We start from the raw sequence: 25,791 nt of genomic DNA on the forward strand, positions 1-25,791 counted from the left end.
CAACACTCAACAACGAATCCGGTCCGCACACAACCGCAACACTTCCAAAGCTTGATGTCGAAAAAGTCAACAAAATCGCCCAACCCCTCACCGCCATAAATCCGCTTTGCACCAGCCCTCTCATTGGCGACGAGATTCAAATCTCAACAAATGTTTTGTCGGCGGCGGCCACGATTACCAAAACCAGGTCCTTATGCTTTTTTTCTTTGTGGAAATTGAATCATGAAATGGTATTTTGGATGCTTTGTATGTATTGATTTTAAATTTAAGGAAGGTGAATAATTTTCTTTGTATTGTTGAAGAGGAAAAGGGTGTTCTCCACGTGAAGAGGAAAAGGGTGTCCACTGTCCCGTCCATGTGAATTAAAAATCAATTAAAAAACCAATTTGATTTGTATTGTGGAAGAGGAAAAGTGGTCTTATGTTTTGTTTTTTTGATAGTAGTGGTCTTGTGTTTTAATAAATGATTTGTAAGACCAATTTGATTTGTATTGTATTATTGATTTGTAAACATTCTTAATAATTGATACTTTTAATTGATTAGTAAACATAAGACCACTTTTAATTGATTAGTAAGAAGAGAGCAATGCCTTCTCAACATTGTTAATTGATTTGTTAAACATTTAATAATTGTAAATGTAAACATTTTTAATACTGATATTTTTCATTCTTTTATTAACAATTATAAATGTTCTTAATAATTGATTTGTATATTTTTTTAGGAGTTATAAATAGTTAAATATAAGACCACTTGTGTGATTTTTAAGAGAAAAGCTTTAATCATAAATGAAAATTATTATCATGTTTGAGAGTTGCAATTTATGGCTCTATTTGGTAAGACATGTTTTCGAGCTTATAACTTATGTCTTATGTCTTATGTCTTATAAGCTCATATGGTAATTTAGACCCGTTTGATAACGGTGTTTTCACCACGAGCTTATAACTTATTTTACGAGCTTATAGCTTATTTTCTAGACGCTATTTCAAATAACGTTTTAGCTTATGTCTTATAGCTTATTACTTTTTCTTTCTTTTTTATCCTTATTATTTTAATTAAAATCCATTTTTTACCTTTATAATTTATTTTAATTTAAAATAAAATAATTATATATTAAATATATTTTATGTCATTTTACATTTATAAGTTAATTGAACTGCTGATTTTACCAAACACCTCAATGAGCTTATAAGCTATCAGTCTCAACCATCCTCTATAAGCCATAAGTCATCAATCATCAACCATCAGTCATAAGCTTTAAGCTATCAGCTAACTTATCAGTCAACTTCTATTTTTACCAAACAGACCCTATGTATTTGTTGTAACTTATTGTATTTGTTGCAACTTATTAGGTTTATTGTTATTGATTGTTTGATTTGTTTTATTCAATGACAAAGATGAGGAGATTTTTGGTTAATAGAGAAAGTATTGAGAATGTGAATTTTGTGCAATCGGAAGCCGAATTACAATCACTGCCTAATATATTATACACAAAGAATTTTCGATATTTAAATTTTTGCCCAGATTTTATAACTTTTCTGGCTTCGCCACTGATCCACACAACTTAATTATCATATTAACAACAATGCTATACAATGAGACCGACTCACAAACTCAATGCACGTGGTACCAATATCGCATGTATATATAATAAATATACTTATTTTCTTCTTTATTTGTTTATTTTCTACTTTAATTGTTTTTTATTAGAGATTAAAGGTAGTGCGCCGTTAGTATAAAATAGTTTATGTTATTATTTAATAGAATTTTATTATTCAACTATGTCATATCAGCATTTTAAAAATAAAAGTGTGATTTGGTGAAATACATATTTTGTATTAATTGACGGTGTAAAAATCAGTGTATTTTTTTTTCTCTTTGACAATTTTTTAAATCTTCGTAAATAAAATGCACAATAAATACAATTATTAAAATGCAATAATATAATATCAATTCTTTAAAAAAAATTAATTTATTAAACATACAAACTTAGACACACGACATTATTATTATTATTATTATTATTATTATTATTATTATTATTATTATTATTATTATTATTATTATTATTATTATTATTATTATTATTATTATTATTATTAGAGAAAAAGGGATATGCACTCACAGTGTAAAATATATTTACACTGTCAACCAATCACAACCATGCATCCAATTAAAATATAATTTTAATTCAAAAAAACTAATATGACATGACAAGTGTAAGGATTTTGATTGGTTGTATGTGTAAAGTTAATTTACACTGTCAGTGCACTACCATTAAACTCTTATTATTATTATTATTATGAGATTAATTGGAATACATTGTCAGTGTAAAATAACTTTACACCATCATCCAATTAGAATCAATGATTTTAACACATAAGTATGAAATTAAAAATATAAATAAATAAATTATAATTAAATCATTTTAATAACTATTTTTTTCCATAATTCTCTCTTTTCATGTGTTAAAATGCTTCATTCTAATGGGATGATGGTGTATTCTAATTGAATGATGGTGTAAAGTTGTTTTACGCTGACAATGTAATCCAATTAATCTCTATTATTGTTGTTGTTGTAATAAAAACTTAAAATAAGCATGTGTTTAAAACTAATTTTTATAGTAAAAGAGTTTCAATCAAAATAAAATAATATAAGAGAATTAAGGAATTGATAAATTTACACCAGCAAAATAGATTTTTATTGAACATAGGAAATCCGTGCTATCGCACGGGTCTGGTCGGGACTTCACAAGTACCCAATTATAATTTGAAAAGTTCCTTCATATATATGAAACATATATATTTAACCAAAATGTAACCCAAACTTAATCATATTAATCCCAAAAACTTAATAGTTAACAACGAAAAGGCTAATAATAAATCTAAACTTTTACCTTTTTAAATAATGTGTGACATCTATAGATACAAAGAATGAGTAATATTAATATATTTATAACTTATAATCATTTATGAAATTTTAATTCATATGTTTGGAATATCAAACATAATATAACTTATTTTGCCGTTCAAAAATATTCACGTAATTTCAATTATATATTAATAATATGTACCAACTTCATATTTATAATAAATCGTATAATTATTTTTATAACTTCAATTTTATAAAACAATAACCAAAGAAATAGTTAAAAGATAGACATTAAAATGATCGACAAATAATTGGTATCTCATAAATACGTTCACATCTACCCGTCAATTATTTTTATAACTTCAATTTTATAAAATAGTAACAAAAGAAATAGTTAAAATATAGACATTCAATAATTGTATCTACATTCACATCTACCCGTCAATTCAAATGAGTTAAGAAACCTCAGTTGAATTCAAATGAGTTAATTCTAAAAAAATATAAACCTATTTAAGATATTAGCCAATTTTCTCAAACGTAAAATGTATGTTAGCTCCCGTCAAATGCTTAAAAGTTTCTACATTTAATGCATACTATTATAATATAAAAAATATAATTTATAAGTTTAAAAAAATAAAATTTTAATTAAGAAATTAAACATAGTTAGAGAATAAAATTTATTAAACCTATTTGAGATATTAGCACATTTTTTTAAACCTAAAATGTATAACAGCTCCCGTCAAATGCTTAAAAATTTCTATGTTTAATGTATTATTATAATAATTAAAATTATCACAATTAATGTATTTTATTTTTTACATTTTTATAAAGAGCCAAAACTTATTTTTAATGCAGTGATAAAACTTTATAGGCTAAATACCCTTTTTGGTCCCTTAAGTATACCCTTGGGTCCATTTTGGTCCATCAACTCTAAAAAGTTCCAAACTGGTCCTTTAATTGTTCTAAAAAGTGCACGTTTATCCTTTCCGTCCAAACCGTTAGTCAAAGTCAATGATTTTACCCAGGTGTCATCCACATGTTATTTTTGATTAATTAAATTGTGACATGGAAAATATATTTTCACTTAAGTGTTATTTTCTAAACATATTTGTGAGTCTCACTTAGTAACTCAGAAATAGGAAAAAGGGGTATGTATAAACCCTAACGCAGCGCAACAGCCATTTTCAATTAAGTCGAAGATTTTCTGAGAACGAAGACAAGTTGAAGGTTTTCTGGGAACAAAGACGAAGACAAAGACACCGTTGCTTTTCAGGTAACTGATTTGTATGCTTTTCAGCTAACTGATTTGGTAGTTAGGGTTTAATAAAATTCATTTGTTTGCTGATTTTCATCTTCTTCTTTTTCGATTTGTATGCTCATTTCATCTTCTTCGATTCTATTTAGGGTTTAGTTTGAAATGGATGAATTTTTGAACATTACAATCCATCATAGTGGTGCGTTTGTGATGAGAAACACAATGTTTATGAAGGGGGTGAGGTTGCGAGATTGAGGGTAGATGCTAATAAGTGGAGCTTCTTTGAGTTGTTAGGTGCTATTAAGGAATTAGGTTACCCGGCCATAGACAGGATATACTATAGGGATCCTACTGAGGGTATGAATCTGTTAGTTGATGACAAAGGTGCCCTAGCGATTGCTGATCTCTACAGGGTTCACCTTAGAGTTGACATCTTTATTCAACACGTATTGATAAACTCTGATTTTGCTGAGGTACCAGTAGATGACATACCCCTTGATGAAATATCACTTAATGAGGTTGTAGATGGGATTGTAGATGAGACTGAAGTTGTGCTTGAGGAGATGAGGAATGAAACTGAATTGCCAGCTGATCATGGAAGGGATAAGGATGCAGTAGATACTGATGATAATGGACAAAGGGTTGGGGAGGTTGATGATGGGCATAGTTCTAATACTTCTGAAGATGAAGACTTCAATTATGATAATGCAATGGAGGTAGTATTCGATGATGACTTTGATGAGTATGAAACTGAGTTGGAAGAAGAAGTTGGTAACCTACTTGAAGATGATAATGTAGGAGAAAAAGGCAAAAAAGGTAAGGAAAAGTGGGAAGAAACCAAAGATGAATTGAAAGGCAGTGATAATGAAAGTGAGGATCTAGAAAGTGAGTGTGACAGTGATGATAGCAGTAAAGTTAAGAGAAAGAAGTTTCCAATATTCAAGGAACAAAAGGATATGTCCAACTACAAGTGGGAGGTGGGAACATATTTTACCACAAAACATGATTTTAAAGAAGCAATTACAACTTATGCAGTCCAATCTGGAAGAGACCTAAGGTACACTAAGAATGACAAGATAAGGGTGAGAGTTAGGTGTAAAGAAGGATGTCAATGGGAAGCATACTGTGCTAAGTTGCCTAATGAGGATACTTGGCAACTAAGAAAGATAGTAGACACTCATAATTGCAGTAGAGAGTATAATGTGAAGATGTTGAAGAATAAATGGTTGAGCAAAAGAATACAAAATTCACTTAAGACCAACCCTAGAATGAAGTTGAAAGACATAAAGGAAAAGGTTCAAAAAATGTGGAATTTGGGGGTCAACAAGACAAAGGCTATAAGAGCTAGGTTTGCAGCTAGAGACATGGTTGATGGATCTTTCCTTGGGGATTATACAAGGATTTATGACTACTGCTATGAGTTGTTAAGAGCAAACCCAAGTTCAACTATGAAATTGAATGTTCAACCAGCTCAAGAAGGTTCTGATGATCATAGGATTCACTTCAGAAGGTTGTACATTTGTTTTGCTGCTTGTAAGGAAAGTTTCAAATTAAGAAGGCATTTCATTGGGCTTGATGGATGTTTCTTGAAAGGACTTTGTGGAGGTCAAATCCTTGCAGCCATTGGTAGAGATCCAAATGATCAAATGTTACCCATAGCATTTGCAGTGGTGGAGAGTGAAAACAAGGATAGATGGACATGGTTCTTGGAGTTGCTTATTGCTGACCTTGGTGGAAGGGAAGAGTGCCTGACATACACATTTATTAGTGATCAGCAAAAGGTATGATTCATATTGCATTTACATTTTGCATTTAAATTTTGCTTATACACCTTTCTTATACACTTTGCATAGGGATTATTGCCTGCAATGGAAGAGCTTCTGCCTAGGGTAGAACAAAGATTTTGTGTCAGACATTTATATAGCAACTTTAGGAAGAGGTATCCTGGAAAAAACTTAAAGAAATTATCTAGAAAGCTGCCAAGTCTACTTATTACCAGGCTTGGGAAAGGGAGATGAAGGTAATGAAGGATGTGAATGTGGAAGCATACAAGCACATGATGAGCACCCCTCCAAGATTTTGGAGTAGATCATACTTCAAGACACATAACAAGTGTGATGCTGTTCTGAATAATATGTCAGAGGCTTTCAATAGTGTCATATTGGATTCTAGGTCCAAACCATTGATAACCATGGTAGAGGAAATCAGAACATATATGATGGAGAGGTGGGCTACAAACAGGTTGAGGTTTGAAAGGCTAGCAGATGAAAAAGTGCTACCAAACATTAGAAGGAAGATTGAGAAAACAAACTCATACACAAACATGTGGCTAGTCAGGTATAGAACATTTCTGATTTAAACTCATTAGATTTAAACTCATTAGAACATTTCTGTGTATTGCATTTCAACTCAGTGGAACATTTTTGTTTATTGTATTTCAACTCAGTGGAACATTTTTGTTTATTGTTTTTAAACTTAGTGGAACAGTTCTGATTATTATATGTATTGTTAGGATGTCTGATGAGCATATCTTTGAAGTGAGGCATCTTGAAAATTCTGCAGAAAAGTTCACAGTCAACTTGAAGGATAGAGTTTGTTCATGCAGAAGATGGGAGCTGACAGGCCTACCTTGTGTGCATTCACTTTCAGCCATGAAGAGTAGGAATCATAAGGTTGATGACTACATACCTGATTATTATATAAAGTCAAGATATGTAGAATTCTATAAACCTGTTATTTTTCCAGTTAATGGCTCTAATCTTTGGGTAAGAACAGAGTACCCTGATGTTCTGCCCCCAAAATATAGGAAAATGCCTGGAAGGCCTAAAAAGAGAAGGAATTTAGAGCAAGGTGAAATTGACGGGTCTGATAGAAAAATGAGAAGGACTGGATTTATTGTTTCATGCAGCAGGTGTAAAAAACCAGGTCACAACAAGCTTACATGTAAGGTTCCTTCAACTACTCAAGCTTCCCAATCAGTTTCTGCCCAAGCTTCCCAACCGGTCACTGCCCAAGCTTCCCAACCAGTCACTGCCCAAGCATCTCAAGCAACACCTCAAGCATTTCCTAATCAAGCTTTCCAACCAGTCACTGCCCAAGCATCTCAAGCATCTCAAGCAAAGTCCAAGAAAATCCCTTCAAAATCAAAGAAGTTTCCGGTCAGGAGGCCTGCTACCCCTTTCATACCACCTGGTCCTACAACAAGATTGAATGCAGCCATAACAGCTGTAGGCCCAACAACAAGAATGACAACTCCTACCAAGAGAGCCACCCCAAGCTGGAAAATTTAGTTTATGTTTTGAACAACTACTGTTATGTTATGAATTAGCACTCTTAAGCATCTTTTTGGACAACTACTGTTAGTTTTTTGGACAAGCATATGTTAATTATGTAGCATATTTTATGTTATGAAACTGATGTAACTACTGTTAGTTTTTTTGACAACTTATGTTGGTGTTAAGCAACAATGTCAATCCTTATGTTAAACCTTATGGTTGTTGCAGTTATTAAGCTTGAGATGTAAACATAACAAAAATGGGAAACTCATAATTTAAACACTTAAATCAACCTTTAATTGAAATTGTAAATGATACATCTGTTACAAACTTTTTTTTTACACAAATCCAATGTGTAGCATCTGACCTAACAACAACCTATGTTAAACTGGTTGACCTTATTACAACATCCTAACAACAACAACAACTAAAAGTAAACAAAACAGACTCCTCCAATTTTTTTTCTATCTTCATGCTCTTCTTCGATTGATTCTGCAATTCTGTAATCTTCTTCTTTAAACACTCGACCTCCATTTTTGCAGCATCAATATCATGTTCAAGCTTCTCCAACCTACTCTTTTGATTCCTCATAAAGTGATATTTTTCATCCTCAGCATTATCATAGAACCATTGAAAGTAGCCACTTCCAGGTTTTGTTGAACCCTATGTCGTTCAACAATAATTTCAAATCAGACCAAACACAACAATGGAATGCGACTAAACAAGTTAATTTACCTTATAATTACGACAACCCCAAAATTGTCTCCCATAGTTCGTGACAGTTGAAGCTCTTCGTAGAGTAGCCATGTCTCCACAGCCACATTTAGGTTTCCATCGCAACATCCCTTCTGCACTCCCAAATTTCTTCAAATAAGAATCGTATGTATATTCTCTAGAATTCGTTGAGGAAGAAGACTTCATTTTCAACGTGAACCCTAGAAACTGGGGAAAAAGAATTCGTTGAGGAAGAAGAGGAGATTTGGTTCTGCAAATGTGAACCCTAGCACTTGTAAATTTGGGGACGAAGCCAATTTGGGAAGAGACACATAGAATAAAAAAAAACATATAAACATTTTCACATCACATGCCACGTAGGATTATTTAACGTCTGTTACACCTTATTTGACAGAAAGGATAAACGTGCACCTTTTAGAACAATTAAAGGACCACTTTGGAACTTTTTAGAGTTGAGGGACCAAAATGGACCCAAGGGTATACTTAAGGGACCAAAAATGGTATTTAGCCAACTTTATATTATGTGTACTAATTAAATAAAATGATAACATATAATTGTAGAAATGTAAAAAGAATGACAATTTTCTATTTTTCATAATAAATTTATGTATGTTTCTATCATAATTGTCTCATGTTCTTTTAACATATACAAATATTTATAACATTTTTTTAGTATAAATGATAATTTTATCATAAAAAAATATATAAATAACATTTGTTTTAGTATAAATGATACTTTTATCATAGAAAATATATAAATGAAGAATAAATCTGAAATTTGTGTAATTAATAGTACTACTTTTAGCCTTCCGATTCATAAATTCCAATAGAGAGATGGGTGTGCGTTTTTATTCATAAATATTAAAAAAAATTATATCAAGTTGATAAACATGATTATATTTAATATTTCATATATTATGTTGCTATATTAAACATGATCATGTTTGATCTTGTCATAATGAATATCTATACATTAATTTTGATTAACATAAATTTTGCATGATATTTTAGTAAAATTGATCATAATTTTGTTGTATACATATATGATTCAGAATTAATAGAAAAGACCGGATTCACATTCATTCGATTCTTTATCAAAACTATTCAAACTATTTTCACTCTTTCAGCTTTTTGGAAGCTTAATTAACATCTTCCTAAGCACTAAATAATATATATTTATTCCGATATATTTAAAATAATCATAATAAAAATAAGGATCTCAAATTTAAAATGATTTGTCAAATTAATTCTAAAATAAAAAATTATGAAAATTTCATAATCTACTTTTTATTCTCGTTTATACAAATAATTGTATTGATAGTTAAATTTTTTACTTTCATAAAATTATTTGTAACTTATTTACGTTTATAAAAACAATGGTAGGTTATTCAGTTTATAAAGTTGACTATATTAATAAATTTATATCTTTTATCATTATATTTTATAATTATCATTTATCATTAAATTTTGACGACTACCATTTAAAATATTTTTATCATGATTAGAATTATGAAATTAATTTGAAAATATTCTGATAAGTTTTAGTTATTTCATAAGTTTATAAAAATTACAAAATCTCAATTGATTTTGTTTAGTTTTATTAACCTTTTTATAAAAATCTAAATAATTTTAAAATATATTTATCTCAAATAAGGATCTAAATAATTATAAAATAATTTTTATTCTTATATTTTTTATAATGATAAATAAAATATTTAATATTGGAATAAAATTTTGTTTAAAAATGATAGTAAGTATTATTACATTATTACATTAAGTTAAAAATACAACTTTTAAATTAGTAAAAATATTATAATTGAAAAACTAATTTATTGTGAATTTTTAAATATATTACTTTTATGCAACTTTCATATTCTAGTCTTTAATAATTATTATCACTTTTTAAATATATATATATTTTAAAAATAATATAAATTCGTTGATATTATTTTAGGAAATAAACACGTTAATGAAATTAGTTTAATTTTTAACTTTTAAAAATTGTTTTGAGGATATACATAAATAATAATAATAATAATAATAATAATAATAAAAATAAAAATAATCAATATTGAATAATTTTATCATTTTAAGAACATTGTTTATAAAATGTTTCCTATACTCCCGCTGTTTTATAAATAACACTGAAAAAAATTATTTTAATTTAATTGTTCCTTTCAAATTTCAAGGTAGTAATAATTATAGTTTTGTCAAAATTGTCTCAAATTAACTATTATGAGAAAGAAGAAGTATATTGAAAAGATTAAAAATTAAGGGTATTATAGACAAAAGAAAAACTATAGCTTAAAAAATAACAATCGTTATTAGTTTTATTGGTACGTGTAAAAACCAAAATAAGATAATTAAAAAGGAATGGAGACAATATCACACTTAAATGATATCTTTTTATATAATACACTTCTACACTTAAATGATATCTTTTTATATAATACACTTCTACATGTCACTTTGTAAAGTATCTTCCAGAATTGTTTTGAATGCTATCAAGCACTAAAGACTCATTCCGCTTCAACACCAACTTTGCATCTTCCTTTCCAAAATTTCTCTAAAACCGTCCATTGAGAGAATTTCTAAGGCAACTGTAGGAAAAAAAAGAAAGATATTTATTTAAAAATACTCTATATAATTTTTAATTTTTAAGCATGGGTAGATATTAAATAACTAAAATAATTGTAATTAGAAATAAAAGATCATAAAAATATCATTAATTTGAAAAAGATAATTGTAATTACAAATACAATATCATAGAAATATCATTAATTTGGATATTGGTTCTTTTTTTCATTTTAAAAGGTGAAAAATATATTTGTAATTAGAAATAAAATATCATGGAAATACCATTAATTCGGATCTCGGCTCCCTTTTTCATTTTAAAAGGTGAAAAAGATAATTGTAATTATAAATAAAAGATCATAGAACTGAGATCTGAGTTCTATGATCTTTTATTTCTAATTACAATTATCTTTTTCACCTTCTAAAATGGAAAAGGGAACTGAGCTCCGAATTAATGGTATTTCCATGATATTTTATTTCTAATTACAATTATAGAATATGTTTCCATTAGAAAAATATATTGGGTCTGTTTGGTAAGCCATGTTTTCGAGCTTATAGCTTATGTCTTATAAGCTTATATGATAATTTAGACATGTTTGATAACGGTCTTTTCATCACGAGCTTATAGCTTATTTTACTAGCTTATAGCTTATTTTCCAGACGCTATTTCAAATAGCGTTTTAGCTTATGTCTTATAGCTTATCATTTTTTCTTCCTTTTTTATCCTTATTATTTTAATTAAAATCCATTTTTAACCGTTATAATTTATTTTAATTTAAAATAAAATAAATATATATTAAATATCTTTTATGTCATTTTACATTTATAAGTTAATTGAACCACTCATTTTACCAAACACTTCAATTAGCTTATAAGCTATCAGTCTCAACCATACGCTATAAGCTATAAGTTATCAGTCATCAGCCATCAGTCATAAGCTATAAGCTATAAGCTAGCTTATCAGTCAACCGCTATTTTTACCAAACAGACCCATTGTAGATACTTTTTTTATTGCCTTGAATAGATAGAAATCAGCAGGCTGGACAAACCTCAATATAAAAATTAAAAATGGTAAAAGAAAAAGGTTATGCCCCAGATCTATAATCCTCATCCACCAATCAATAAATATAAACATAAAAAATAATGAGATTTCTAGTCAGATTTGACAAAACATAATGGAAAAATTGACCAAATCTTTCCTCAAGCATCACTTATGAAATAAGAAGTATTTTCTCATTATCAAATCCAGATTGAAGCAACTAAAGTATTAAAAATCAAATTTATTTCCTGAAAAATGAATCAAACAAAATGCACATACGTATATGTTTAAGCATCTATAAAATAAAATCAACAATCAGAGTAATCCTATAGACCAAATGAATTACCTTTAAGCACTACATTACTACCAACAACAACACCAACAAGATTTTCACCATATACTACAGTAGCAGCAAGATTAGGCTGGCGTAAGCGAAGTCGAAATCGTTGTTCATCTGGCTTTTTATAAATTCATGCCAAACCATTTCAACAAAACTTGAAACTAATTTAAAAAAAGAGTAAACAAAAACAGAAAAAAGCAATATCAAAAAATAAAAAAAAATATCACAGAATTCCTTAGGTAATGCAAGTAAAAAGCAGAAAATAAAAAAAAAAACCCGAGAGGGTTGGTCTAGCGGTGGAGTTTGGGCCTTAAGGGCGTGCTTCCCTTGGGGTACTGAATTCGAAGGAGCCCGGTGACAACTTTCGGAGGCTATGTGGGGGAGCTTAAAAAACTCCTCTCGGTGGATTAGTCGGCACAGAAGGAAGGATACCACTATATTAAAAAAAAACAGAAAAAAATCAAACCGAAAGTAGAAAATGAAAATTACTAACCTGCAAAGATCATCGGGAGTTCTTGAGGTGGAAGAACGATTTTTTATGAAGAACCTCGAGAACAATGATGATTAGCCATGAATTATGACTTCATAAAGCTTCAAACCCTAAAATTAAATATTCAACCGTATGATATTTGGGGCGGATGAATTCAGATATGTGTTTTGCTTTCAGATCCATTGTTTATGGTGAAATTAAATAGTGAAAGGGTTTTCTAACTTTTACTCATTGTCTTGGTTGAGCTTCTCGTGCATTGAACATAGGGAAAGAACTTTCATTTGAAAAATGTAAAACCACTTTATGATGGCTGTTTAATTTCGGCTGCATAAATGTATCATTTCAATTGTCAATCTTTCAATTAATAATGGAATAAAAAAAATTTAAAATGCAACAAATTATTGGGTGCTGCCACATCACCGTAATAAATGTCAAATGAATGATATTGAGTTATTTAAAAAAAAAGTCTTTTTTATCCATAGAATAAGAAAAGTTTAGTGTTATCAGAGGGCTTTAAATGGTATTTTCAGATACTTTTGCTTTTATATATTAATAATAGATAATAGATAATAGATTGAAGCTGCTAAGTGTGGTGTCAATTGGAATTGAGATTTTGTTTTTGACGAAAGTGTTGTATTGTATTAGTTTATTTTTTTTTCTAATTAACCTATCGCTTTTTTAGTTAACAGTAATGTAGGAAAATAACAACCATAATACATAAATTTACACACAACTAATCATATTTTTTATTAATTAATTAAAAATTAAAATAAAATTGTCCCTCTCCTCCATAAAACCAACCACCTCCATGATTACAATTCAAAACGAAATTAAATTTTAAATAATTTTAATTTTCTTATTTTTTATTGATTGTTCTTAAAAGTATTAGAGTATAGATTTAGGTTCGTATCCATGTAAGTATTTCTCATGTCATTTGAAATAAAACTATCCGACTTATTATGGCTTTGGCTAATATGCATAAGGATTTTCCTTATGCACCATGCATAAGTCTACCTAAGTCATTGGATCATGTTTTTAATCCAGTATTGAGTATTGAGTATTGAGTGTTGAGTATTGAGTGTTGAGTATTGAGTAATAACAATTGATGTCTAGAATTTGATCCAATGATCCAATAGTCCATAATAATCTATGCACGGTGCATAGATTTTTATCTATGCACGGTAACTGCACCCACTTATTATTACATAATCAAAGATTTTGTTTATGGTCTATGAGAGTTAAAGATAACAATTATGTTGCGGTAAATATGGAATAATTAACAGAAATAACATAACAATTACGTTATTCATTATGCTATAATTTTTTACTTTTAGTTGATTATTGATTTTTCTTTTAAAAAATTCTTTAAAAAATTAACTAAATAATATTTAGGATTTTTTATAGAATAAAAATTTCTCTGTGTAATTGTTTTTTAAAATATCTTTACGATTGATCGTATCAAACATATATGTAAAATCTAGATTTAAATAATAACAAAACAAATCTAAGCAAATTATCTTCCTATCCATAAAGCAATTCCAGCAATATTACACCGAAAAATAAGCAATCTCAAAAACAAACTCTACTCTTACTCCTAATAATCTATAAATAGGGTTTGCAGTCATATGAAAAAAAGTGCACACAACAAATATTTAGAACAAATATTTAGAGATAAAAAAGTAAAGCTTTCAAAGAAGAAAAATCATCATGTCTCCATCCTTCTCAACACAATCACCATGTTCCGAAGCAACTCCTTACTACTATAGATTGTCTGCACAATACCAAAATCAATATGAATACCTTCAAACCATGGTGAAGTATAATCTAGAGATGCAATGCCCAAAACTCAAGCACAATGATCGGTTAAATTTTCATATCAAAGTTGTTTCCCGGTCCGTTGATTCTAATTCGGTTGCACGCCTTGACACATTGCTCCACAATTATCAAGAAATGAGTTGCAAGAGATTCATTCAAGAAGGTGAAGATTGGATTCAATCTATCTTGTTTCATCCTGACTTTACATCCAAATCACTTGAGGGACTAGCAAATAGGATCGTTCATGAAGTTCATGAATTGTTCGATTTCGATCAAGTGTTAGATTCTGATCTTGGAAATGAATTTGAAGATCGTGTTTCACACCGGTTCACTTTGCATCTTAGAATTGTCGTGGAGAAATAATTAGATAGAATATTATTTGCGGATTTAAATATAGTATTATTTATTTTGTGATGATTATTTTCTTTAATGCAAATGTTTAGTTAATATTAATACCATGGAGCTGTTTCATAAGATTAAATTTCATTAGTTTATTATAAATTTATTTTAAAAATTTATTTACTTAAAATAGAGTTGCTTGATGATGATATTATTTTACTAATTTCTCATGTGAAATATTTAGTATTATTTTCTTCCTTACATTGTAATTGATCTCAATGATAGATGTAACGGGATTGTGCTTGAAGTTTATGCATTATTTGATTTTGCTGAGAGATGTTTAATTTAGATTTGAGTTTAATTGCTATGAATTGTAAGCGTAAAATTTTACATTATGAATGTATCATAACTATTCAATTATATTATTTTTTAAAAATAAAATAAAAATAAAATATTTTTAATAAATTAACTGTTGTGGTTCACTCAACGTTTAAAATTTCTTTTACATGTATTTCAATTAAATTCTTTAGATTTTACTAGTGAAGTTGGAACTTATGATTCTCTTTGATTTACTTTGCAACATAGAATTGTCGTCTAGATATAGTTAAAATATGGAACGCTTACTTTTTAATTTTGTTAGTAATTAATTTTTTTAAAAAGAAAAAATCTTAGCAATTTATTTGAACGGTCTTTAAAATTATTTGACGAAAAGTTATCTTTAGAATACTATTTAAATTAATTATTCTATCAATAATGATGATGATGATTCGGTAAATATGTAATAATTAGTATAAATAAAATAAAGGAAATGCTAATCATTGCTCTTGCGGATATTATTTAAGTGATTAAAATAATAAGATATTTTTAAAAATGCGTATATTCAATACATTCAAAAGTGCATTGAAAATTAAAATCTTGACTTTTGTAAATAATATTTTCTTTATTTGATATCTTTAAAGAGTGCCACGAGAGAATTATATAATATATGTATATCACTTAAGAAAAATGATTAGAGAGAGAAGCTCTCCCTCTCTCTAAACTTAGGGTTCATCTCTTTTGATTGGTGTCACCTCCCATCTTGTAGGGGCTCCTTCTCCCTTATCGGAGCTATTCACCACCATTATATTAGATACTCTCTTTTCGTTCCTTTGAAACTCTCATCCATGTTAGATCCATACATGTTTCTTCCTCCAACCTCCATCAAGCTCCTCCTCCTCTCCGCCATCAACAATCAATCGCTTGTAACCCGAAAATCACCTACACCAACCGATGGTCCAGAGTGGTGTCGACATGGAAATTGACTCCCACCGGAGCCACCACTACTGAAAGATAAGGAAGCCCGTAGTTTAATGTAATAGTTTATTTTTTTGTCCTTGTTTTGGTGTGAGTTTTATTTTTTCTTGCTTGCTTTGTCTTGTTGGGTGTATTGTTATCAGACTTAGGTTGTTTTAAGTTTGTACTCAAGGTGTTTGATAAAATGCCTCAAAGAAGCTTGAAAAAAAGCAGGGGCAGTTCTATAGCCCAGCAAGCCCGGGCACGCGCCCGAGCTCAACCCCTATTTTCTTTGTATTCCCCTAAATTTAATAGCCAATTTTTAAACGAAACTAGGGGCAAAATTAGTAAAAGTAAGGGTGTAAAAATTAAAATAGATGAATACCCAATGGTCCAGACAGGCCCAACCCAATTAAATATTTATGACTTAAAACAGAAATAAATAAAAAACAAAACTAAAAGTACCGCAAAAACCCTTTTTTTTAATCTTTGAACCGCACATGCTGGTGTCTGTTCGACTGTTCCTATTCAGCTATTCCTATCTCCTTTACGTTCCAGCTAGCAGCAAGGTAATATGCTTCTCTTTCTCTTAATTTGTCTTCTTATTAGATATTAGTATTATATTATATGTAACAATAGTACTTCAATCAATTTACATGTTGCTACTGTATCTTTATGTTGGTTTTGGTTTTGGAAATCTCTTGCCACTGTCTTGTGCTTAGAGTATTCTTTTTAATAAAATTTTGTCTTTTCCAAACAAAACAAAAAACATAGTTCAATATAGGTCAATTTTACATAGTGAATATAGGTCAATTTTACATAGTTTAATTTAGAATGAATGATAGTTCAATTTTTCTTCTAATATTTATATTGTAGTTTTTATTTTAACTGAAACTCTACTCTATTTTTTGGGGTTCCAATATAGTATCAAAGATTTTGGTTAATTTAATAGGTCATTCATAATAATAAAATTCTCTTTTAATTTTGTGGTTATGAATTATTTATTTTATTTAATTATTTGGTCTTGTCAATTTGCGTGTTATAAATTGTTTAATTAAAAATTCGTTTCACTAAATCATTAAATTTCAGATATGAGGAAGTTTTTGGTTCCTAGAACAAGTATTGAGAAAGTGAATGTTAAGCAACCGAAAGTCGAAGTAGAAGAAACACCCCCTAATGTGGCCAACGAGTTTAATCCAAGTGAGATTGTGCGTGATCCAGGATGTAGGAAACAAATTCATGAGTATGCTCCGGATATTCAAGACCAAGTGAGGAGGGCATATATATTGAAGGGTCCAACGCAACCTGATTTAGCAAGATTTCCTCGTACTCAATTTGGGAAATATTCAAGAGCATTTTGTAAAGCATGATATAAGAATTATACATGGATTGAATACAGTGAGTCGAAGGATGCAACTTATTGTTTCTATTGCTTTCTCTTTAAGCCGACCGGGAGGGCCGGACACTTTGGTTATGAAGTCTTCAACAAAGACGGGTTTAAAGATTGGAAGCATGCATCTAAAGGCTTTAAAGATCATATTGGTAGTCATGATAGTAAGCACAACTCATGTGTGAAGCACTATGATGATTATAATAATCAAAGACAAAGTGTGACAAGTATCTTTGCTAGAGCAACTAGGGAATCAGAAGAATTGTATAAGATCCGTTTAACTTGTTCTTTAGATTGCACTAGATATATCTTAGCACAAGGCATTGTTTTTTGTGTCCATGATGAAAGCTCTACTTCTCTAAACAAGGGAAATTTTAGAGAGATGGTGGATTGGGTAAAATCTAATGATGAAAAAGTAAGAGATGCTTTTGATCATGGTCCAAAAAATTGCACTATGACTTCCGGTGACATTCAAAAGGAGCTTGCAACGTGTTGTGCACATGAAGTTACCAAGGTGATTATGGAAGAGCTTGGTGATGGACAATTCTCTGTGCTTATTGATGAGTCACGTGATATATCTGTCAAAGAACAAATGACGGTGATGTTGAGGTTAGTACAATGAGTTTATTATTGAAACTACTACAATTATTAACTTAAACTTGTAAATTTCATTCAAACATAGACGAATACATTTAAATTTTTACTTATTTTTTTAGGTTCTTGAACGACAAAGGGAAAGTTGTGGAACGATTTATTGCTCTACATCATGTCAAATATACTACATCTGAGGCACTAAAGGATGCTCTTTATGGTATTCTCGATCGTCATACGTTATCTATTTCAAGGATACGAGGGCAAGGATATGACGGAGCTTCAAATATGAGAGGTGAGTTTAATGGTTTACAAAGAAAGATTCTAGATGAAAACCCTTATGCTTTCTATGTCCATTGTTATGCTCACCGTTTACAATTGGTGGTTGTGTCTGTTGCTAGTAGTTGCTCATATATTCATGATTTCTTTGAGTACATCTCCTTGATTATAACCACAACAAGTGCACCTTGCAAGAGAAAGGATGCTTTGAAGGAGGCACAACACCAAGATATTTTGAATAAACTTGAGAGTGGTGAGATATCTCAAGGAAAGGGCTTGCACCAATCATCTAGTCTTGCTAGACCCGGAGATACTAGATGGGGTTCACATTATACTACCTTGATTCGTTTGTATAAGATGTGGTCCTCCCTATTAGAGGTGCTTAGTATTGTTGATGAAGATGGACGTGGACCATCTCAAGCAGCGAGTTTGATAGAAAAAATGGAGAGCTTTAAATTTGCTTTCATTTTGAAGCTTATGTTAAAGTTGTTTGGTATCGCTAATGAACTTTCAAAAATCTTGCAAACAAAAGATCTTAATATTGTGCTTGCTATGGAATTAGTTGAATTTTAGTTAAAGCTCGACTGGCTATATTGAGAGAGAGTGGTTGGAATGATTTATTTAATGGATGAAGAAATACCGGTTCGGGGACGTTCAAGAAAAGAAGGGAGGACTGTCACTAATCATCACCATTATCGTGCAGATATTTTTTATGTTGCTATTGACAAAATATGTGTGGAGATGGATCACCGGTTTTGTGAAGGAAGTAACGTTGTGCTGGATTTCTTCTCATGTCTTGACCCCAAGAACTCTTTTTCCAAGTTTGATGTTGATAAGCTTGCTCGTCTTGCTAATATTTATCATGTAGACTTTTCTGATGGTGACCGTGGAACAATAAGGGAGCAACTTGAGACTTATGTACATCAAGTAAAAAGGCATGCTTCTTTTACTTCTTGTGAAGATGTTCAAAGTTTGGCTATGAAGATGGTTCAAACTGAGAAATATTTGGTATTTCCATTGGTTTACAAGCTCATTGAGTTGGCTTTGATATTGCCGGTGTCGATAGCATCCGTTGAAAGAGCTTTTTCAGCAATGAAGATTATCAAGTCTAATTTGCGCAACAAGATCAACGACGTGTGGTTCAATGACTTGATGATATGTTACACCGAGCGGGAGATATTCAAGTCACTTAAAGATGTTGATATTATTCGAACATTCACCACAAAGAAGTCTCGGAGAGGGCATTTACCTGTTAATTTTATTTAGCACACTATTCGCAGGTGAGGTTTCATCTCTCTTATGTAGCACACTTTATGATTATTTATATATTGTCACATGTAACGTTCAGTTAAATTTTTTGCCCAGGCTATATAAATTTTTTGGCTCCGCCACTGAAAAAAAGAAATGTGTTTTTGAGTAAGAATCTTATTAAGGATGTGGCAAATCAAACTCCTCTTTTTCAGTCAACAACTGTTTCTTCCACAAGTTGTGAGATTAATCATTATTGGGAACCTGAATAATTGATTTGAGTGCGATAAAATTAGTGTCAAAGGTAAAGACATGATCCGTAACTAGATAGATTTAAAGATTGAGGTTCAAAAACTCACTTGTCTCTTGCGGGGGAACTTTGCTTGGTTGATTAGATTAAAGTTTTGGATTGGTACCTTCCTTTTGGTTTCTAATCTCTCAAAGCTTTTTGATGTCCATAGCTTGTTAGTCTTAATTATTAACGTTGTTGTTAATATGTGGATCTTAAATGCCCTAACACATTTTCTTTCTCTATATTTGTACTATCTCTTTTTCATCTAATACATGAGATTGTTTTCTATAAAAAAACGAGTGCCTCGAAGGCATTCGAAAGTAACACCCATAAGGTGTTACAATTTTTATGGAATTGCTTACCTTTATTAATAACTAGAAATAATTTTATTTTATAACTAATAAAAATTATTAGTAATTTATCTCAAATGAATTGGCAAATTAAAAAAAAAAACGAAATTTATAAATTTTACTGTTTTGAGAGATGCATATTCGAAATAACCCAATTCTTTGCGTTGAGATATTTTGGATATCCATATCCGAAATAACTCAATATTTTTTTAAAATTAAAATAAAGGTGAATCATTTCAAATAATAGTATAATTAATTGTATTAATCAAAATATATAATTAAATACATATCATTATAATCTAGATATAATAATAATATCAACCTATTAAATATTTAAATCAACATATTACTTTCATATAAAATTAATTAAAAATAAGTTAATATAAATTAATAATTATAATGTTAATAGGAATATATTTTTAACATAATAGTTGTATTAATTATAATGCATATTATTATAATTATTTTAAAAGTAATTACTTTTATAATTTAAAAAAAATTGTGACAAATAAATTATTATAAAATTAAAATTCTATTTAATCTCTTTATTTATTATTTATAATAATTTATATTTAACTTATTATTAACTAATAACAACTTAATTTAATTACATTATAAATAAATATCTTCTTAAAATAAAATAAAAATAAGTTTAGATATTGGTTAATTCGAACATGCATATCCGAATTAACCAATATCCTAAATTTCTCAATTTCTTCAAATATGCTTATCTAAAAAAAACCTCTGACATTTTAAATCCAACGTTTAAATAAAAAACGTTTATAAAAAGTTTTCGAATATGCATATTCGAAATATTTTAAAGTGTGAAAATGATGCCTTCGAATATAGATATCTGAAGGGTATTTTGGAGTTTTCGGAGGTGTTTTTCATCCTATTTAGGTGTAATGAGAAAACCATATTTTAAATAAAATATAAAAAGTACAATAGAATGAGTTGAGTTCGTGTAGACAAAAATAAAAATCAGACATCCTTATTTATCACAATCTACTTTATGATATTTTCAGTTTCTTTTTAATTATATTCTTCCATCTTTATTTCACTTTTTAAATTTATTGAATAAATAATATATTTAAACCAAATATATATTCAATACATTTTGTTACAATTAAAATAATTTTCTTGTATTTAATTAATTACACCTTATTGAATTTGTTATTTGATTGTTGTTTGTTAAAGATTTCCACTTTAACAAATTCTTTTTATTTAGATCTATTTATGGATTTAAGTCTAACTCGTAAAAGTTTGAGATGAATAAAAATATATATTTTTTTTTAAATTTTAATATGTTTTTTTTAAGAAAATTTCTTTATAGACCTCCCAACCTTCTAGCACATCTCTGGTGAAAAACCCAAACTACCCCTGACTTTGGAAATGCATCTCCGAAATGCAAGAAAAAGGTGTTTTCGGATATGCATCTCCGAAAGCGCCTTTTTTTTTGAAAAAATTGTTTTATTTCGGAAGTTCATTTCCGAAAATAGAATTTCGGAAGTTCATTTTCGAAATACTGGGCGTTTTGCAGATTAAGCAAAACAGCCCCCTCCCCATTCATTTTACCCTAATCCTATTCTAAACTCAACCTCTCTTCAAAATTTCTGCAAAAAGCAAGTGTGAAGTATCAGAAATAGCTAACATCTTCTTCCAATCTCAATCTAAATCATCCAAAACTCTATTAGTGGTAAGTTTAGTGCATTTTTTTCAATTTTTAGATCCATTATTATATCTCTATTAGGGTTGCTTAGGTTGTTTAGATCCATTAGTCAAACTCTAAACTGCTATTTAGGTTGTTTAGAATGAATAAAATTAGTTATGTTTTAGGATTTTGGGGTCTGCCATTGGAGGTTGCAGAGAAGTTGTTCGCAGGGGTGTTTCGGAAGTTCATTTCCGAAAACACCTCCATTCCTAGTTTCGGAAATGAACTTCCGAATTGTATCAGAAGTGTAATTTTTTTAGTTCTTTATGTTGTCTCGCATATTAATCGATTTCAATTGTTTTCAAGAACATGTCAGACAACGTAGCAAGCATCAAACAAGGTAGAGAGACCCAGACTGCGTCGGCTAGACGCGAGCGGGCGGCGCAGCTGGCGTCGACACGGGGACAAGGGCAGGGCCGGGGACGACGTGTGCGAGTTCCCGTGGAGATGGACGAGGGTACCTCCGCATCTGGTTCGAGGAGTCGTCTGGCTCAGGTATCTTCTTCCCGCCAGCAAGAGGAGGAGGAGGTGGAGGTACCGGAGGTGGCAGTATCATACCACGAGGCGGAGGATGTACCGGATGTTGACCCTCCACTCGGGGAGGAGGGCTTCCCGGGAGGGCCTAGTGACACTTCAGTGCTGATATCCTACCGCGATCACGTCGCTCGGCGGATCTGGGAGAGAGAGGTATTTTTTTTTAATTTGCCCGACTACATTATTTAACCGTTTATAATTTAGACGTTTATTCAATATTTTATTAACCGTCTATTTAACATACTTTTTTATTTGTTTTTTTGTAACAGGAGAGAGAGCCGTTGAAAATGGTGAACCATGCCCGAAAGATTTTCAGTCTGTTTAAACCGACTGCTGAGTGGTTTAACGACGCTGTGAGAGGTTCAGGGCTCTGTATGACGGGGTACACCACCATTAGCCACTGCATGTAGGGGGCTTTTTTGGAGCGGTAGCCCAAGGAGACGTCTTCTTTCCACTTGCCGGTTGGGGAGATGTTGATCACCTTGCATGATGTGCAGTGTCTTCTCCACCTGCCGATCAGGGGGCCACTGTTGACCCACTCCCGGATCCAGAGGGTCGAAGCCACTGAGTGGATGGCGCTCTATTTGGGTATGGAACCCGAAGTTGCTGACTTTGAGTGCGCCACGACATCTGGGCCTCATATCCGGTTCACCATACTGAGCCGCTACTTCGAGCACCACCTGGTGGTGGCGGCCGAGGCTAAGGATGCGGGTAACGAGCTATTTACACATTATCACCGTGGCTGCGCTCTCCGGTGCTGGTACATGCATGTGGTAGGCGCTGCGATCTTTGTGGACAAGAGTGCGAGGTACGTCGACGTGACCTACCTCCGCTACTTCATGGACTTGACCACCGTTCACCAGTGGAACTGGGGCGCAGCTACTCTGGCATACCTATACTAGAAGCTGAATGAGGCCTCCAACTGGAGGACGAGGCAGTTGACCGGATCTTGCACACTACTCACGGTACATTTCATTTTAATTGTTCCGTATTTATTTATGTTTCGTATTTGTGTTTCGTATTTACTTATGTTTCGTATTTATTAATGTTTCAGAGCTGGATCATCTCTTACTTCTCCCGGATCCACGGCTTTCACATTGATCCTCATTACGTTGATGCCATGCCCAGGGCCGCCAGATACGTTCTCCAGAGGGGGAACAATGCGGTGGGACCATACCGTGCGTACCTGGACCGTACGATGCACGATGACGTCACTTGGAGGCCATTTAGTGACTACACTCAGGTTGTCCCCTTTGACAACATATCTCTATATTCAGGCTGGTTGGCATGCGGGACTACCATCATGGTCCGGTATCTCCCTGAGCGGTGCATGCGGCAGTTCGGATTCGTGCAGATGATACCTAGGTCACCTTTTGAGGCTGCTCCCGACACAGTGACTAGAGTGCAGCTCACTGCCATGTTTGAGGATTGGGAGCATCATGTGATACCAGAGGAGTATCGTCGCATGCGGGTCACCCAGGACTGGCACAGTGTGGAGGGGTACGTCACATGGTTCTACCGGTGTCACATCCTCTACTGACACCCGACGCTCCCGGCGCTCCTAGGCCAGCACACGAGGAGATCTTGGAGAACCAGCAGGCCGAGGATGACCACGCCATTGATCTCCTGCCGATCTGCCAGCGGATAGAGATGCTAGGGCGGGACACGTTGGATCGAGGTGTCGTTCATCAGGGCGGTCCAGAGGCAGTCGCCGTGATGGATATGATTGTCACTGATGCGAGCCGTGCGGCGGCATACAGGCGGCAAAGGAGGGCCCAGGGAGAGAGGGTTAGGCATACCCAGTACTGGTCGGGTTTATTTTTTTTTGTTTTCGGATTGTATCTTTCGTACACTATTATTATTTGGATTTGGATCGGAACGGTTTGTATATATCACTATTCTTATCATATTAGTATATTAGTATTTTCTTTTTAGATATCGCTTATTTTATTTGCCGTCTTTCTTTAATTAAAAATAGGAGGCTGTTTCCAAAATCATAAAAAAAAAACACAGTTTCTGCATAATTCGGAAGTTCATTTCTGAAACCCCCCAAAATCTGAAAAAAGGTGTTTTCGGAAGTTCATCTCCGAAAACACCCCCCATTTGGTGTTTTCGGAGATGAACTTCCGAATTCTGAGAAAATTTTAAAAAAAATAATACTTCGAAAGTTCATTTCCGAAGCAGGGGTAAATTGGGGTTTTTCCTGGGGGTGACCCCCATAGGGAGGTGGGTAAAGAAAAAACTTTTTTTTTAATGCATAATGCTAACGGTTGCTTTAGTTTGCATTGGTTTAATATATTATTAAAAATAATGTTTGCTTTTGGTATCAAAAGTGTGTCTTTATTTATGTGGTCTTACATGTTATACTCTTAGCCTCTATCATGTTTCATTCAACTTTCGAAAAACGAATCTTTATTTAAGTAAAATATTTCTCCCTCTTCACAAGAAATCTCTCCTCACTTTATCTTCAACAATCTTTCTCTGGCTGATCTATAATGGCCATTATTAATGGTGCTATTGATGCCAAAACCTCTTCTCCACCCCTCAACCATCACAAACCTCTGAACCATAACTACCATTTCTTCTAGCACTCAAGATTTCATGAACACCGCTCGAAACAGAAACCCTAACAAAAGCTACAAGCGATAATTATTTGTGAGTTAATTTAATCAATAGGTTAATCTTAATTTTTCCGCCGTGACACTTCTCAACTATGAAAGTCTTGGTAAAGCTTTAGGTATTCCTTATGATGGTGTAAGAATCAGACTCGGCGCTGAAATCGATCTCTTCCCGGATATATGAACAAAAGAGGCTTTTATTTTGGTAATTCAAGAACGTCTGAAGAGAAATTCCTCCAAACAAGACAAAAAAAATTGGGAGAACCTCCACTACTTCCTAGCCTATGTCATTATGACGAAATTTTTAAATTTTTCTGATGTGAATGATTATGAGATGCAGATCCTGTATGCTATGAAGCATAACATTCAAGTGAACTGGTCCTTTGTTATTCTGAGCCACATGGTTGTAAAATATGAAAGCGCTTATGTACTTTCTATGCTCATTGGTTAACACATGTGTTTCAATATTTTAATGTTAATCTGGCAGGCGAAAAAATACTTGAGATGTCGTCCAAGCATGAAATTACTCCACAAAAAATTGTAATACCAATATGGGTGTGAAGTTTGATCCTATCGCCCGGATGGTCAAGTACATCTCAACTCCTGAAGATCAAGCTCCTTCAGAAGACATCTTAGATAATTAGATGTTTGACTACCTCAAATACATGAATCGCAACATGAATGATCAGTTTTACCATCTCTATGCTCATACAATTATCCCTTATCCCTTGAAGTTCAACCATACAATTATCCCTTTATTCAACCACATGATGAAG

At 31.8% G+C, this 25,791-nt stretch overlaps 2 protein-coding genes across 2 annotated transcripts; both read left to right on the forward strand.

Annotated features, from left to right (window-relative positions):
* The first annotated feature begins 17,093 nt into the window (after positions 1 to 17,093).
* Positions 17,094 to 18,859, forward strand: LOC131651069 (uncharacterized). The gene is made up of 4 exons (XM_058920747.1): positions 17,094 to 17,270; positions 17,448 to 18,001; positions 18,109 to 18,640; positions 18,836 to 18,859. The coding sequence occupies exons 1-4, from the start codon at positions 17,094 to 17,096 to the stop codon at positions 18,857 to 18,859; spliced, it is 1,287 nt and encodes a 428-aa protein (XP_058776730.1).
* A 27-nt stretch (positions 18,860 to 18,886) lies between these two features.
* Positions 18,887 to 25,199, forward strand: LOC131651070 (uncharacterized). The gene is made up of 2 exons (XM_058920748.1): positions 18,887 to 19,333; positions 25,074 to 25,199. The coding sequence occupies exons 1-2, from the start codon at positions 18,887 to 18,889 to the stop codon at positions 25,197 to 25,199; spliced, it is 573 nt and encodes a 190-aa protein (XP_058776731.1).
* Positions 25,200 to 25,791: the final 592 nt, after the last annotated feature.

The sequence above is a fragment of the Vicia villosa genome, linkage group LG2 (assembly GCF_029867415.1).
Source record: "Vicia villosa cultivar HV-30 ecotype Madison, WI linkage group LG2, Vvil1.0, whole genome shotgun sequence".
NCBI classification, from domain to species: domain Eukaryota; kingdom Viridiplantae; phylum Streptophyta; class Magnoliopsida; order Fabales; family Fabaceae; genus Vicia; species Vicia villosa.

What these genes read in the sequence shown, in the direction of transcription:
- LOC131651070 (XM_058920748.1), top strand. Translation starts at nt 18,887, where the DNA reads ATGGATGAAGAAATACCGGTTCGGGGACGTTCAAGAAAAGAAGGGAGG. An exon ending in TGCCGGTGTCGATAGCATCC is followed by an intron (nt 19,334 to 25,073) that starts GTTGAAAGAGCT and finishes TTTAATCAATAG; the next exon opens with GTTAATCTTAATTTTTCCGC.
- LOC131651069 (XM_058920747.1), top strand. Translation starts at nt 17,094, where the DNA reads ATGAGGAAGTTTTTGGTTCCTAGAACAAGTATTGAGAAAGTGAATGTT. An exon ending in CAAATGACGGTGATGTTGAG is followed by an intron (nt 18,002 to 18,108) that starts GTTAGTACAATG and finishes TTATTTTTTTAG; the next exon opens with GTTCTTGAACGACAAAGGGA. An exon ending in TGTGGTCCTCCCTATTAGAG is followed by an intron (nt 18,641 to 18,835) that starts GTGCTTAGTATT and finishes GTTGAATTTTAG; the next exon opens with TTAAAGCTCGACTGGCTATA.